The sequence below is a fragment of the Neovison vison genome, chromosome 2 (genome assembly GCF_020171115.1).
Source record: "Neovison vison isolate M4711 chromosome 2, ASM_NN_V1, whole genome shotgun sequence".
Taxonomy (NCBI): Eukaryota; Metazoa; Chordata; class Mammalia; order Carnivora; family Mustelidae; genus Neogale; species Neogale vison.
This window is the reverse complement of record NC_058092.1, coordinates 33,750,669-33,766,139: the sequence shown is the minus strand read 5'-3', so window position 1 is coordinate 33,766,139 and position 15,471 is coordinate 33,750,669. Positions and strand designations below refer to the sequence as shown.

General features: G+C 44.4%; 1 protein-coding gene across 1 annotated transcript in view; it reads right to left on the bottom strand.

Moving 5' to 3' along the window:
• Positions 1-15,471, bottom strand: part of CFAP57 (cilia and flagella associated protein 57) — a 71,840-nt gene that overhangs the window by 32,437 nt on the left and 23,932 nt on the right. Inside the window, exons 9-12 of the mRNA XM_044238005.1 lie at positions 10,259-10,471; positions 8,849-9,022; positions 5,728-5,889; positions 870-1,025 (exon numbers count right to left, since the gene is read on the bottom strand). Of these exons, the coding sequence (XP_044093940.1) occupies positions 870-1,025; positions 5,728-5,889; positions 8,849-9,022; positions 10,259-10,471 (705 nt within the window). The remainder of the gene's footprint in view (positions 1-869; positions 1,026-5,727; positions 5,890-8,848; positions 9,023-10,258; positions 10,472-15,471) is intronic.

Sequence of the window (15,471 nt, the reverse complement as noted above, 5' to 3'; positions counted from 1 at the left end):
TCTGCACGTTACTGTCAACTAAGTTCTTGGATGTGCTAATGTGTCAGCTTCTAAGGAGTGTTTTCTTTAATAGGGCAGGAAAGCTCCTTGCAGGCAGAGGGGCCACCCCCAGGAATACCTTTGTGCTTAGTTTATGGAAGGCCCCACAGCAATGTCTGTTGACTAAAGGAACAAAATAATAAAACTAACAGCCAGGGGCTTTTTTTTTTCCCCCCTGGTTGGTCAAATTCTCTGACCCGTGGAGATAACATAAAAGCACAAATACTCTCTGAGCCAAAATTTGGGGGTTTTGGATGAAGGGCAAGACCAATTTGTGGAGAATAAGGGAATTATTCCGGAGAGTCCTGGATCAAATCCTACTACAGGGGACCATTTAGACTAATTTTGTTCAATCCTGGACAACAATCCTGAAATCAGTGTTTGGTAGCTCTTCTCTTCCTATCCTCTGTTTTTCTTATGACCTTATCATTCTGTTTTTAAATAAGTTTCTCTTGATCATAAAGATAATATAGTCTCGTTGTAGAGAATTTGCAAAAATACAAAAAAGCAGAGAGAACAAAATTTAAATGATCCATAATCCCAACTTCCAAAGGAAATCCCGTTGCTAGCTGTTTTCTTACTAACTGATCTATGTGTATTTATTTTACTTGATTAATACCATGCGCTATAGAGAGTTATAAATTCTGCTTTATTCCACCAGGCACTTTGCTGGAAGCATTTCTGATGTTAGCAGCTCTGCTGAAAAACCACACACTATCATATGGTTCACCTTCCGAGCGTAGCTTGGATAGCCTACGCCAGTTCCATCTTGAGTAAATTGAAAACGTCTTGTTATTTGTGGTTGTTGGCTGAGTCTCTCTCAAACACACCTGGTTTTTCGTTTTCAAGGACTCCATTTCCTGGAGGAACTTATCCGTTAGCTCCTTAATCTTCTCAGAGTAGTTCATGTCTTTCAGTCGAAGCTGATACTCGTTCTCCATTTTTAATTCTTCCACACGAGTCTTCAGCTCCAACATAATCTGAGCCTTTGGGGGAAGGACACCAGAATCAAGAACATTCACAGTGGGGGGGCGCGAATCGGAAGAGTTAACCTGGTGGCCTTGAGCTCTCTTGAGGTCTGCAGCTCCGCCCAACCTCAAACTCATGAATCTCCATTGCACCTTGTCATCTTTTCCCCGCAAGACACCCGGCCTAAATACTAGAAGACATAGGAGTTTCTTTCTCTGCCCTCACAACATCCATACGGTGAGCCCCACTGGGCGCCAGGCACGACACGAACAACTCTCTCCTCTTCAGATCCGCGTAAATGCCACCTGCTCGGTGAAGTCTACTGGGACCACACTAAGTATTCCTGCGGCCCTTCCCTTCCCATTCCTGGCACTCATGACCCTCTGCTCTACGTTACTATTTTCTTAGATCTAGGCACTTTCCAATGCAATTTAGGATTGATTTTGTTTATTGTCTTTTGTCTTCTTCCCCCATTAGAATTTAAGCTCGAGGAAGGCTCAGCTCTTTGCTGGCTTGGTATACTGATATATACAAGTGTACCTAACACACAGTAGGTACCTAAAGAACATGTGTTGAACTAGGATGCCTACCCCACGGAACTTACTACTGAGGAAGCCAAATAACATCATTACAAATTCCGATAGGTGCCCAGAGCCAGGTGGTTCCCCAGGACTGTCAGTGTGCCCCTCTCAACGTCTATCATGCCTCTTCTGGCCTCACTATCCTCACTTTAACTGAGGCCCTAACCCTTCCTGCCTTGCTGGTTCCTATGTCTACGGACTTCTTCTTTCAATCTGTTATATTCACTGATGCCAAAGTTTTCTAAAAATACTGTGAGACAGACACCCTTCATTTCCTGAAAAAGGTAATGCTAATGACAGAGAGGGTGAGATCACAGGTGTTTTCCTCTCACTCATCCATGATCACCCCCAACTCCCAGCCGTGCGTCTCTATCTCATCTATTTTGGTTCATCTCCCCCCCCCACCCCCCACTGCAGACCGCTAGAGAAGAAGGAATGTGTTATGCACATTTCTGCAATCCCTGCCAGTGGACAAGTGTGGACCTGGCACACAGGAGAGACTGATTGAGATGAGGGGTGGAAAACAAATTGCTTGGGCAAAGTTGGGGGTGAGAGTGTGGATGTCTGGTCAGGGCACTGCATGTGATGTGGGATGGGTGGGAGGCAGAGGGACAGGAGGCCTAGACCGGCTCAGACCATCAAGGTCCTTGCCAGCCATGATAAGCATTTAGGATTTTCTCCTCTAGGGCCTCTGAAGGTTCTGTCCAACCTGATTAAGTTGATTTGGTCTCAGAAAGGCCTCTCTGGTGGCAGTGTGTAGCTCGGGCTAGATTCAAACATGAAGGCAGAGGGTTTAGGTGTGTGTGTTGCGGGGAGGGGTACTTCACAGTCCAGTGGAATAAAGAGATTCAAGAGCAAGATTTTAGCGGCATTTGGGTGGCTCAGTTGGTTAAGTGGCTGCCTTCGGCTCAGGTCATGATCCCAGGGTCCTGGGATTGAGTCCCACGTTGGGCTCCCTGCTCTTTGGGGATCCTGCTTCTCCCTCTCCAACACCCCCTCTCCCCTGCCGCCACTTGTTCTCTCTCTCTCAGATAAAGAAATAAAATCTTTTTTAAAAAAAAAGAGCAAGATTTTAGGGAATGTGGTGTCTGACTGGGTGTGGGGTGGAGGGGACAGGGCCATGGATGAAGACCAGCTCCTTGGAAGAGCGCCCCCTGCAGGTTGCACTTGGACTCTCTTGCTTCACCGCTTTATCCTGGGTGCCTAGCCCAGGACCAGCAACATACGGCTAAATGAATGTTTATCAGATGAGGTGGTCTCCCTGGGGTCTGCCTTGGACTGGTGGGATACATTTATTGATGGGAGTGCTGGCTTTGGGCTCACCTCATCGCCCTTCCTCAGTCTGTTCTCCCCTTGGCTGCAGAGGTGGCTTTTTATGATGCAAATCTCATCAAGTCATTCCCTAACTTAGATCTCTCAGTGGGTCCTTAGGAATAATGTCCAAAGTCTAAACCATGGTGTAAAAGGCCCCCACAATCCCCTTCCAGCTCCAGCTGGACAGCTCCAGCTGTCTCTTCTCTGGCCCCACCTAGCCAGGAGCGTCTTCCCCAGAGCACCTCTCTCATCCTTCTGCACACTCATCCCTTGGTGTGGAGGACCCTTTTCCATCTGTTCCTGAAGGCTCCATCCAAGGCTCACTTCCTCTAGCACCACCTGGCCTGGGTCAGGGTCCCTTCCCCTATAACCGCAGAGCATCGTTCCTTCATAACACCTGTAACACACTTAATTTTCCTTTTTCATTTTACCTGTACCTCTTCCCAGGCTACAAGCTAAAGGCCCCTGCATATCTTTCACTTCTGGCACCCCAGACCTTAGTATAGCGTCTGGTATGTAATAGACCCCTCTGTGAGTACTAGTTGGATGGTTGGATGAATGAATGAATGACAGAATGAGTAGGTAAATCATGTCCTGAGAGATAGTTACATAGAAAATAAAGAAAAAAGAGAGCTGGGAATTCTGGAAAATGTGACTTTAATTTTTCATTTTAATTTAAAAAATTTTTATTTTATTTTATTTTTTAAAAAGATTTTATTTATTTATTTAACAGAGAGAGACATAGCAAGAGAGGGAACACAAATAGGGGGAATGGGAGAGGGAGAAGCAGGCTCCTCGCGGAGCAGGGAGCCCGATGTGGGGCTCGATCCCAGGATCCTGGGGTCATGACCTGAGCTGAAGGCAGACACTTAACAACTGAGCCACCCAGGTGTCCCTAATTTTTATTTCTTAAACAAGAGTTATTTATTTGAGAGAGAGAAAGAGTAAGCATTCGCAAGTGTGGGGGAGGGGGAGGGGGAGAGAACATCCAAGCAGACTCCCACTGAGTGCGCCCGACATGGGCCTCGATCTCATGACACTGAGATCATGACCTGAGCCCAAATCAAGAGTTGGATGCTTGATTGATCAAGCCACGAAGGCACCCCCAGAAATGTGACAGAGAGTTGGGAGGGAGCTGGGAAGGACAGAGAGGCTCACAGGGAATAAGAGCGCAGTCTCACAGATACAGAGAGAAAAGGGGCACCAGGAAGTGAGCAGAACATACACTAGTCATTTCCGGGTTGGCAGCAGTTTGGCCAGGCCAAGCTGGGGGTTGGGTCGGGAGTCAGCCCAGACACCTCAGGCCTTTGGCACAGCCTAGAGTCTCCCAGTTGCTCTTTTCCTCTACTCTCTGGGAGGAATGGGGGAGAAAACAGAGAAGAAAGAAGAGGAGGAGACACACTTGCCTGCCTGCCGTAGGGCAGACCCTGACTGTCATAGGCTCTCCCTCATCCTTTCCTCCCACTTTGCCTTTCTTTCTTTCCTTTTTTTTTAAAAGATTTTATTTATTTATTTGACAGAGAGAAATCACAAGTAGATGGAGAGGCAGGCAGAGAGAGAGGGAAGCAGGCTCTCTGCTGAGCAGAGAGCCCGATGTGGGACTCGATCCCAGGACCCTGAGATCATGACCTGAGCCGAAGGCAGTGGCTTAACCCACTGAGCCACCCAGGCGCCCCCACTTTGCCTTTCTTGCAGAAAGTTCCAGGGAGCTCTAGCAGAGATCTCTGGAAATGTCTGGGTCTTATCATCCTGTTTTGGGGCCATTTCTGCATGGTTGTTCTGATGGTTTTACTCATCTCTACTTGACTGAGTTTCCTGATCACAGGGCCCAGGCCTTTTTACACACTCATCCCCAGTACCTAGCAAACAGCGGGTATTCAGTAGATGCCCTTGAGATTCTGGATGAACTGCAATGAATGCATAGCTCTGCCATTCTCTGTAAGCCTTGTGAGTTTCCCATCCCTTTGATGTCTCCCTTAGGGAGCATGGTGCAGAGCTAGCTGTCCACTCAAAACTCTCAAAACACATCTTCCCAGAGTGTTTAATGCATTCCCAGGAGGGAAGGGACTTTGGGGGTAGTGATTAAGAGAGTAGGGTTGAGATTAAATATGGAGCAGAACTCTAATCCTACTACATGTCACTTAATTTCTCCAAAGTCACCTCTTGAAATATGGGGAGAATAGGATCTTTCTCACAGAGATGATGTAACATTTAAACAAGAAAATACTTGTAATTAGTACAGGGCCTGGTTCGTGGAAAATCTAAAAAAAAAAAAATGCTGGTTATCATTATTTTTATTGTTTTATTATTAAAAAGCCTGGGTTTCAGGGCGGTTTTATAAATACTTCATTTTTTTTTTTTAAATAAAGAAGGCTCCCCTAAGCAGTTATTAAGTTTCACAGATACAACTGGCACATTTAGCCAGTTGTCAGTTCAATTCTGCAAATATTTACGACCCTCTTCCACATGTCTAGCAAGGGCTGGACACTAAGGGTCACACAAGAGAACGACTTGTCATGGTTCCTGCTCTCCAAGAGTGGGAGGAGGAAAGCTGGTTCGCAGGCTAGAAGTAGAGCAGAGTAGGAGTCAGGATGACCAGGGGGCAGGATGGCACGCAGGGGTGAGGGTGGAAAGAGATCCAGCCACAGGGAGGAGAGAGGCATGGTGGCGTGGCCTGGAAATACGCAGGGAACAGGGAGCGTGGGACTCAGCACAGGGCACTGGGTGCAGCCACGTGTGCGGGGCCTTGAATGCCGATCCCAGGGGTTTGGACACAGACCACTAAGGAACTTCCACATCCCTCTTCATTCGATCTGGTTCTTACCTTCTCTTCCATGTCTGTTTTAGTAACAAGCACCTCTTCGGCAAAGCCCACTTCCCTCTCACGCTTGATTCCCCGACCATCCTTATCAAAGACCTTCCAGGTAAATAGGCAGCCATCCTCGGCAACGGTCAGCAGGAATTGGTCATCAAACGTGAGTGACATCTGAGGAGAAAAAGAGTTTAGAGAGGAAGCTTTCAGAGGCCATGGATGACCAGAACTGACCTGGTTATTTGTACGGTAACTGTTCAGGCAACCCCGAGTGGGCACAGCCTCACGAGCAGGAAGACTGGATCCTGGGTAAGAAGAAGACATGGAGCTCTCACAAGCTTCTGTTAACGAAGAGAGGAAGCAAGACTGTGTTTATGTCCTCTGTGGATTTGGAATCTTAAGAGTTAACTATTACCTGGATTATAAAAAGAACTCTCAAAACAGTAAAAAAACCAAAACAATCCAACTAGAAGGTGGGCCAAAAATATGGGGACATTTTACCAAAGAGGGTATACAGACGGCAAAGAAGCACATGAAAAGATGTTCAACATTATTAGCCACTAGAGAAATGCATATTAAAACTAGGGGGAGATATGACTACACGCCTGTTAGAACAGCTGAAATAAAAATAGTGACAATGCTAAATGCTGGCAATGATGTGGAGAAACTGGATCTTGCATGCATTGCTGGTGGGAGTGGAAGAAACTTGGCAGTTTCTTAAAAAATGAAATATAAACATATCCTATGATCCAGCAATTGTTCCCCCAGGCGTTTATCTCGAGAAATGATGGTCCACCCAAAAGCTTTTTATGATGGGTCATAGCAGCTTTATTTGTAATAGCCCAAAACTAGGAAAAAATGAACTATCCTACAACAGGTAGATGGTTAAACAAATTATGGGGCATCTGGGCCATGGAATGTTACTGGAGTAAGGAGAAATGAAGTACTGATACGTGAAATAACTCAGTGGAGCTCGGGGGTATTGCGCAGGGTGAGAAAAGCCACTATCAATAGGTCATATACTGTATGATCCCATTTATATAAAATTCTCAAAATGACAAATGATGGAAATGGAGAACCAATGAGTGTTTGCGAAGGACTTGGGGGGGCAGCTGAGGGGGGCAGGGGTCACTTGCAAGGGCAGCATGAGGGGGCTCTCTGTGACCATGGAGTTCTTGTGTATCCTGACTGCAGTGCTGGAGACAGGAATCTAAGGCACGTGATAAAATGACATGGAAACACACACACATATTGTACCAATGTCAGTGGTATGATACCATTCTTCTTCTGTTGTGTGATACACTTCCACAATATCGCACCAATAGGTATGACAGATGCACTTACTTGGGGGAAACTGGAAGGGGGTGCCCAGGACCTCTATGCTCTCTTTAAATTTCCTGTGACTCCATAATTATCCCCAAATAAAAAGTGAAGGCCAAAGAATCAACGACGAAAAAGGCCTTCTCAACAATCAGTGCATGTGTTGAGAACCTTACAAATGGCAATGCTCTTCTACTCATCACCTCTGTCTACCAGCTCAGCCTTTGGGATGATCAGAGACACCCACAGGATCCTGTGGAGCAGCATAGTGGGTAGAGTTCATAAGATCATCAAATGCCCAGTTGTAAGAAAAGAATTAAGTAAGTTATGTCCATCATTTGACAGGATATATGTGTGGTTACTAACATCATGTCTTTCAGGAACATTTAATTATATGAAAAAATGCTTATAATAGCATTAAGTAAAAAAAAAAAAAGCAGGCTACAAAAGAGTATATACAGTATAGCCTCAATGTATTTAAAATGCATACAAAATGTAACAAAAGAGTGAGGGAAAATGCATCAAAATATTAATGATAATATTATTAAGAGGATTTTTCTTTTTTTAGAGAGAAAAAGAGCATGAACAAGTGAGAGAGGGTGAGGGACGGGCAAAGGGAGAGAAAGAATCTCAAGCAGGCTCCACACCCAGCTTGGAGCCCCTCGGGAGCCTGACATCATGACCTGAGCTGACATCCAGAGTCGACGTCCAACCACCTGAGTCAGGCAGGCGCCTTAGGAGGAATTTTATTTATAAAATAAACATGCATTATTTTTATAACAGCAAAATAAGTACCTTATCCACAAAACTTCATACTTATGAAGAGAAGAGGGGGATTTTTAAATTTACTTTGAGTGCAAGACTCAAGGTCAGTACAAGAATGTTCCAGTTGATAATGAAAAATCCTTTCTTTAAGTTGATCAGAGAAAGATGATTATCATATGATCTCATTGATATGAGGAATTTGAGAAACTGGACAGAGGATCATAGGGGAAGGGAGAGAAAAATGAAACAAGACAAAACTGGAGAGGGAGACAAACCAAGAGACCCTTAATCTCGGGAAACAAACTGAGGGCTGCTGGAGTGGAGGGGGATGGGAGGGATGGCCATGGCTGGGTGATGGACACTGGGGAGGGTATGTGCTATGGTGAGTGCTGTGAATTGTGTAAGACTGATGAATCATAGACCTGTACCCCTGAAGCAAATAATATATTATATGTTAATTTAAAAAAATTCCTTTCTTAATAAGGACATTATCTGCAGGGAAGTCAGTATAGAGTTTGGGATAAAATTCAAAGCCTTAGATATTAGAGTTGTTGGAGGGACAATTTACAAATATGTGCTCACAGTATTGCCCCAGGAAAGGTCTTTTGTACCTTCTGGCAGTGGCAGGGGCTCATCTCCCGGGCTTTGGCTCTTTTTAAGTCCAAGGCACTTCCTTGGAGGAGGAAACCTGTGTGCCACAACCAGCACTCAGCAGATGGGAGATCTGGGTGGCATGCCTACAGCATCTCTTAAATGGCCCATTATCAGGCATAATATCATGGGGAGCAACGTTGTACAAGATTCTTTGGTCTCTTTCTGATTATTTCCTAGAATATATTCCTGGGAGTAGTTTAAATAAAGAATATTAGTAACCAATCAATGTTCATGGAATGGGAGGTTGGATGAATAAAGAGGGAGAGAGGAATAAGGGGAGAACAGCCACCGGGGAGGAGGAAGGGATGAAGAAGGTATGTGGAGGGCAGGATCAGATGGATCCAGCAAGGGCTAAATCTGGGCATGGGCCCCTGAGCAGAGGAACCCTTCATACCTTGGTGATGGGACCTGCATGGGCCTGGTACTCATTGAATTCTTTCTGCAGAGGCAGTGGGTACTTCATCGCGCGAATGGTCCCCACAGAGGTGCCCACAAACATCATCCGCCCGGAGTGCGAGATGACAATGGCCGTGTAGATGACATCAATTGCTGAAATCTCTCGAAGGACCTGCGGGGACACAGACCGGCTCTGCTCAGGGTGAGGGGCTGAGCCATACCCTCAGGGTGTCCCTTCCTCCTCACCTCCTCGCAAGCACCATTTGATGGCTTTCACGTTTTGTAACTCATTCAATCCTCCCCAAAACCCTTTGAGGTAGTTGCTGTAGTCCAAGCCCCAGGGCCCGTGAGTAATTTGCATCAATTCACCCACCGAGCCTGTGGCAGTCAGGCCCCTAGTCCGGCCCCAGTGTCTCTGCTCTGGACTGCTGGGCCACCTTGCATCTCAAATTCAGAACCGGATGTGGGTCCTACAGTTATTCAGCAATTACCAGTGTCCCTTACATAAAGGAAACCCTACCAGCAGGGAACTCATTCAATTCTTCACTTGCTCATTCACTCACCTCCCCATCTAGCCACCCAACTGCCCATCCCCCCTCCCACCAAACACTTGTTGAATGTTTGCAAGGATCACACAGCTAGCGGGGATCCCAAGAGGCGGAAACAGTGGGTCTGCCCTGCAGGGGCTTTGCTCTGGTGCAGCATTGGAAAAGCCACCACACAATTAGGACTAAGCTACTCAGGGGCACGATAAAGAGAACCCCTCTTCTCAGCTGTGTTCTAGTCGTGGGGGAACCCATCTCAGGTCATTTTGCTGCCGTGGTATCTGTGCACTTGCCCAGGCACCAGCACCGGGATGGGGACAAGCACTGGAGAGAAGCTGGAGAGGCCAACAAAGGTCAGCTGTTGCTGGACGCCCAGAGAAGTACACAGCCACGTTTATATGAAGAAGCATCCTTGTTGATTGAGCTCCTTTCTCCTCCCTCAACTCTTTGGAGACAAATGAGGTAGTTCGTAAATTCAGAGTTTGAGGGTTTCAAACAAATAGGGTGGCAAGCTGAGGCGACAGCGGGAACTATAGTTCTCTTTCTACCCCAGGATAAGCATGTAGTTTAGAGATGCTGCTGACCTGTGGGCTTGGATGGTGGAAGAGACCTTAATGGCCAGCCAGCAAAACGGAAGCGGAAAGGGGCCCCACAGTTTCACCCAGTCAGGTAGGGCGCTGGGCAGGAAATGCCAGGAGTAACAGTGGCTGAGCTGACCCAATAAGCATGAGGGGCTGGACATTATAAGGAGAAGGGGCCCTGTTCTCATGAGCCCTCTTCCCATCACTCTTCCTGCAGCCCACACAGAGGCTACCTTCTGCAGACCAAGGCAGCAGCCGGGAGGGAGGCCCAGGCCGACTCACCGAAGAGTCTGCAATCTCCTTGAGGGTCTGGTCTGATCCAACTGCAAAGATAATTTTGGAATCAGGGGAGACAGTAACACAGTTGTAGCTGCAGGACTTCAGCACACATTCTGTCTCTCTCTTTCCAGAGGACAGATTCCATTCATATACGGCACCATCTGTGCCGCAGGAAATCAGTTTGCTGTCATCCGCGTTCCACACAATTGAACGAACCTACAGGGATGAAGATAAACCCAGTTAAAAATCTGCATGCACGCGTACACGCATGCGAGCACACACACAGACACACACACCCCTCCTTTGGGAAAGGAGGATGCATTCCTCACGTGTTCCACTAGACTGAGGCAGTGTGTCCTTTCCTGGTGCATGCCCTTCAGCAAGCACAAAACTGACTTTATTTGGAACACAGCAGAAATAAGTCCACCCTCTGGGCGTTGTCTAAAATCATGGAGATATTGGTGGAGAGCAATTAAGAGAAGGCTGGTCAGTCCACGATATAAGCAAAATAGCAGAGCATAAGAATTATTTTATAGAACAAGAGAAAGAGACGGACAGGAAGAGTCCTTCTGCAATCACAGAGAAAACTCTGGGGGTAGGGAGGGCTTTGTGCATGGGCTCAGCCACACCAGCTCAAGAGTTGTCAGAGCAGGATGTGGGGAAAACTGGAAAGCGTCTTCTAAGCTGCACGGGGACCCGTTAACACAGGGCAGAAGCCTCAGTGGCACAAGGGGTTTAAACACAACATCTGACCTAACGCTAACTGAATAATAATCTCCTCTGGTCCGTGGCATCTCCCAGGAAGCCAGGCTTAGAGATAAAAATCACACTTATTCCTGGCAGCCTGGAAGACTGTATGCATGACTAAGGCTGTACTCTCTTGGGCGCAATCACAGAGAGAACCTCCAAACTACTAGTCAGTCTCTGGCTGAACAAGGAACAAAAAATGTGAACTCCGTGCACTGTGACAGCCTCCTGGCCACACAAATCCAACAGTAAAGGGTAAAAAGCTAACTGGCTCAGGGGGCTAAGCCCAGTCTGCGACTCCTAAGTGACTCACGTCAGCCCAGGGGCAGTCCCTAGGTAGCCAGAAGGAATGATAAAAGAAGAAAAAAAATCTGAGCAGAGACATCAAGGCTGCACACTGCAGGGGAAAGAAAGACTTCTCAGAATTAGTTCAGCCAGGTCACTAAACAAAGACACATCTTTCTAGGCTTTCCCTGTTGTCATATTTGTAATTCCCTTCTCCAGCAGTGAGAGACGTGCCTCCCATTATCTTCAGTATGTTTGCTTATTTTCTCAATCTCCTCCTAAGTGACCTACATCCTGACCCACTGGCCACTTCTTTTGGTATTTCCAGGACTCCTACCCTGTCAGGCACATCCTTGACCACTTCTTTAGCTCCCTCTCCACCTTTGAAATTGCACTCTGTTTGTTACTATTATGTAAAAATACACTTGAAAAAATATAGGGACATGATTTCCAACAGTATTCCTAGATTCACTAATTTTAATAGTTTATTTTCAGATAAATTCTTTGAGCTTCCTACATACTCAATCATGTCATCTGTGATGATTTATTTATTTCTTTCCAATTTTTATGCCTTTTATTTTGCTATGGTCTGAATATTTGTGTCTCTTACCTCCCATCCCACCTCCCCCATGGTTCATATGTTGATTAGTGCACTTATGAAAGAGGCCCCAAAGGGCTAGGTCACCCCTTCCACCCTGTGAGGACATGAGAAATCTACAGCCAGGAAGAGAGCCCTCACCTACCCATGCTGGCACCTGGATTTTGGACTTCCCACCCTCCAAACAGTGAGAGAAATTTTCTGTAGTTTATGAGCTACCAGTCTGTGCTATTTGTTATAGCAGCCTCATGGACTAACACATATTTCCTTTTCTTGCCTTATTGCATTGGTTAGGACTCAGTACAAGGCTAACTGAAGGCATCATGTTTTGTTCTCTATCTCAGAAGGAATGCTTTCATAATTTTATGATCAAGTGGGCTGTTTGTTATAGGTTTTCTTAAATATCTTGCACAAGATTTTTAAGGATTTTAAAAAAGATTTTATTTATTTATTTGACAGAGAGAGTGAGTGAGAATGTGCACAAGCAGGGGGAGCAGCAGAGGGAGAGGGAAAAGCAGGGTTCCTGCTGAGCAGGGAGCCCGATGAAGGGTTCGATCCCAGGACCCTGGAATCACGACCTGAACCAAAGGCAGATGTTTAACTGACTGAGCCACCCAGGTGCTCCTTGTATAAGATTTTTAGTATGTAAAAGGAGACGTTCCATTATTTTTTAGTTTTTAAGCGTTGTTTTTAAAATCATAAATGGATATTAAATGTTATCAATTTTTATTATATCTGGACTTATGGAGATAATAAGGATGAAAAATCATGTTTATGTCAATGTGGTATAGTATATTAATTGATCTCAAGTTGTAAAACAACCTTGTATTGCTGGAATAAATCCAACTTGGTCATTCTGTATTATCCTTTTTATATGTTGATGGATTGGTTTAATAATATTTTGTTTAGGATGTTTTTATGTTCATGAAAAAGACTGGCTGATCATTCCCCTTTCTTGTGATGTCTTTGGCAGATTTTGGTATTGTGACTATGCAGGCCTCATAAAATAATATTGGGAAGTATTTGCTCTTTTTTCTGTTCTTGATAAGAGTTTCTTCAATATTAGCATCATTCTTCATGAACAGACACTTCTCTAAAGAAGACATACAAATGGCTAACAGACACATGAAAAAATGTTCATATATCATTAGCCATCAAGGAGATTCAAATCAAAACCATATTGAGATACCATCTTACACCAGTTAGAATGGCCAAAATTAACAAGACAGTAAATAACAAGTATTGTTCCCACTGTTGGTGGGAATGCAAGTTGGTGCAGCCACTTTGGAAAACAGTGTGGATATTTCTTAAGAAATTAAAAACAGAGCCACGCTATGACTCTGCAATTGCACTACTGGGTATTACCCCAAAGATACAGATGTAGTGAAAAGAAGGGCTATCTGTACCCCAGTGTTCACAGCAGCAATGGCCACAGTCACCAACTGTGGAAAGAGCCAAGATGCCCTTTAACAGACGAATGAATAAAAAAGATATGGTCCATATATACAATGGAATATTACTCAGCCATCAGAAAGGATGAATACCCAACTTTTGTATCAACATGGATGGGACCAGAGGAGATTATGCTGAATGAAATAAGTCCAACAGAGACAGTCAATTATAATATGGTTTCACTTATTTGTGGAGCATGAGGAATAACACAGAGGACATTGGGAGAAGGAGAGGAAAGGGAGTTGGGGGAAATTGGAGGAGGAGACAAACCATGAGAGACTGTGGACTCTGAGAAACAAACTGAGGGTCTTGGAGGGGAGGATGGTGGGGGGTTAGGATGAAACTGGTGGGTATTAAGGAGGGCACGTATTGCATGGAACACTGGGTGTGATGCATAAACAATGAATCTTAGAACACTGAAAAAATAAAATAAATTTAAGAAAAAAAGATTAGTGTCATTCTTTTTCTTACAAGTTGATATAATTCTCTAGTGATATGCTCTGGGCCTAGTTTTCCTTATAAATTCTCTACAGACTCAATTTTTTCTTGGAATTTGTTGGTTTCATCTATATATTCAATTTATATAAAGTTGTTCAAAATATCCTCTTTTGATCTTTCTTATTATATATAGGATTTGTAATGATATCCCCTTTTCATTTCTCAAACTGGTTATTTACCTTCCCTCTTTTTTGTCCTCCCTTGATCAGTCATGTCAAAGGCTTGTCCATTTTGCATTTTCAAAAAACTAAGTTTTGCTTGCACCTGGCTGGCTTAGTTGGTAGAGCATGCAACTCTTGATCTCAGGATTGTGAGTTTAAGCCCCATGTTGAGGGTAAAGATTACTTAAAAAAAAAAAAATCCAAAGCAGGTTTTGGCTTTGATGATTTTTTATTGTGTTTGTTTTTTATTTCATTAACTTTTGCTCTTAGCCTTATTATTTCTTTCCTTTTATCTTCTTTGAATTTACTTGCTGTTCATTTCCTAATTTCTTGAGGTGGATGATTATATCACTGACTTTTTATCTTTTTTATATTTCTAATATATACATTCAAGGTTATAAATTTTCCTTTAAGTATGGCTTTATTGCATCCTCCATCTGTATTTTTTTTTTATACATTGCAGATGTAAGTCCAACATATTTCCCTGGTTAGACACCAGTGTTATAAATATTTGCAAAGTTGTGAAACAAATGGGAGGGAGGGCCTCCCATGGAGGAGCACATATTCTAGAAAGAGCATCAGAATTACCTGGTGTGATTTCATCTGCTTCTCCATAGTCGCTTGAAGACCAGTCCCACTGTTGAAACTGAAGAAGGTCAGTAACTCAATAACACTTGTGTTTTCATAGCACCTGCACTGATGCTCCTGTGACTTGTTAAACTCAATGGTCAGTTTACAGGATTTCTCTCTGACCTTTATTTTTAAATTTTTAAAAATATTTTCTTTCTTTTTTTTTTTTTGAGAGAGAGAAAGAGCACATGTGTGCATGTGTGCAAGTGGAGAAAGTGGCAGAGGGAGAGAATCTCAAGCAAACTCCCCTCTGACCATGGAGCCCAACATGGGGCTTGATCTCACAACCCATGAGATCATGACCTGAGCCAAAACCAAGAGTCAGATGTTTAACCAACTGAGCCCCCCAGGGACCCTCTCTGACCTTAAATGCCCCCAACTTCTATATCCATTTGGAAATGAGTTCCTTAGCTTCTGTGATACAATTCCTTGATTCCCATTTCTTCTGTGCCTTCCTTCACAGGCTTTCTCTACTAAATCAGTTCCTTAAATGTTGGTCAACTGTCTCCTACCCAAGATTCTTCTCAGATTCTACACAGGCCCTCGGTGATGTAATTCCTGCCTCTGACTTCCACTACCACCTAATCCCCTGAATCTTCATTTCCAGCCTTCTTTCCTGATCTCCACTTTCATGTGTCATACTTCTTGGGCACATCAACATAACAAGTACAATATAGAACTAATATCATGTTTCTTTCTGTCTCTATTACAAAAGCCACAGTTTACTTCCTGACTCATCTTTTATTTACCCTCACTTCTTAGCTGGTCTCCATCCCTCCAACTTCCCTCCCCTCTAATCCATCCTCAATACTGTTTGGAGAAGTTCATTTCTTTGTTTGTTCCTT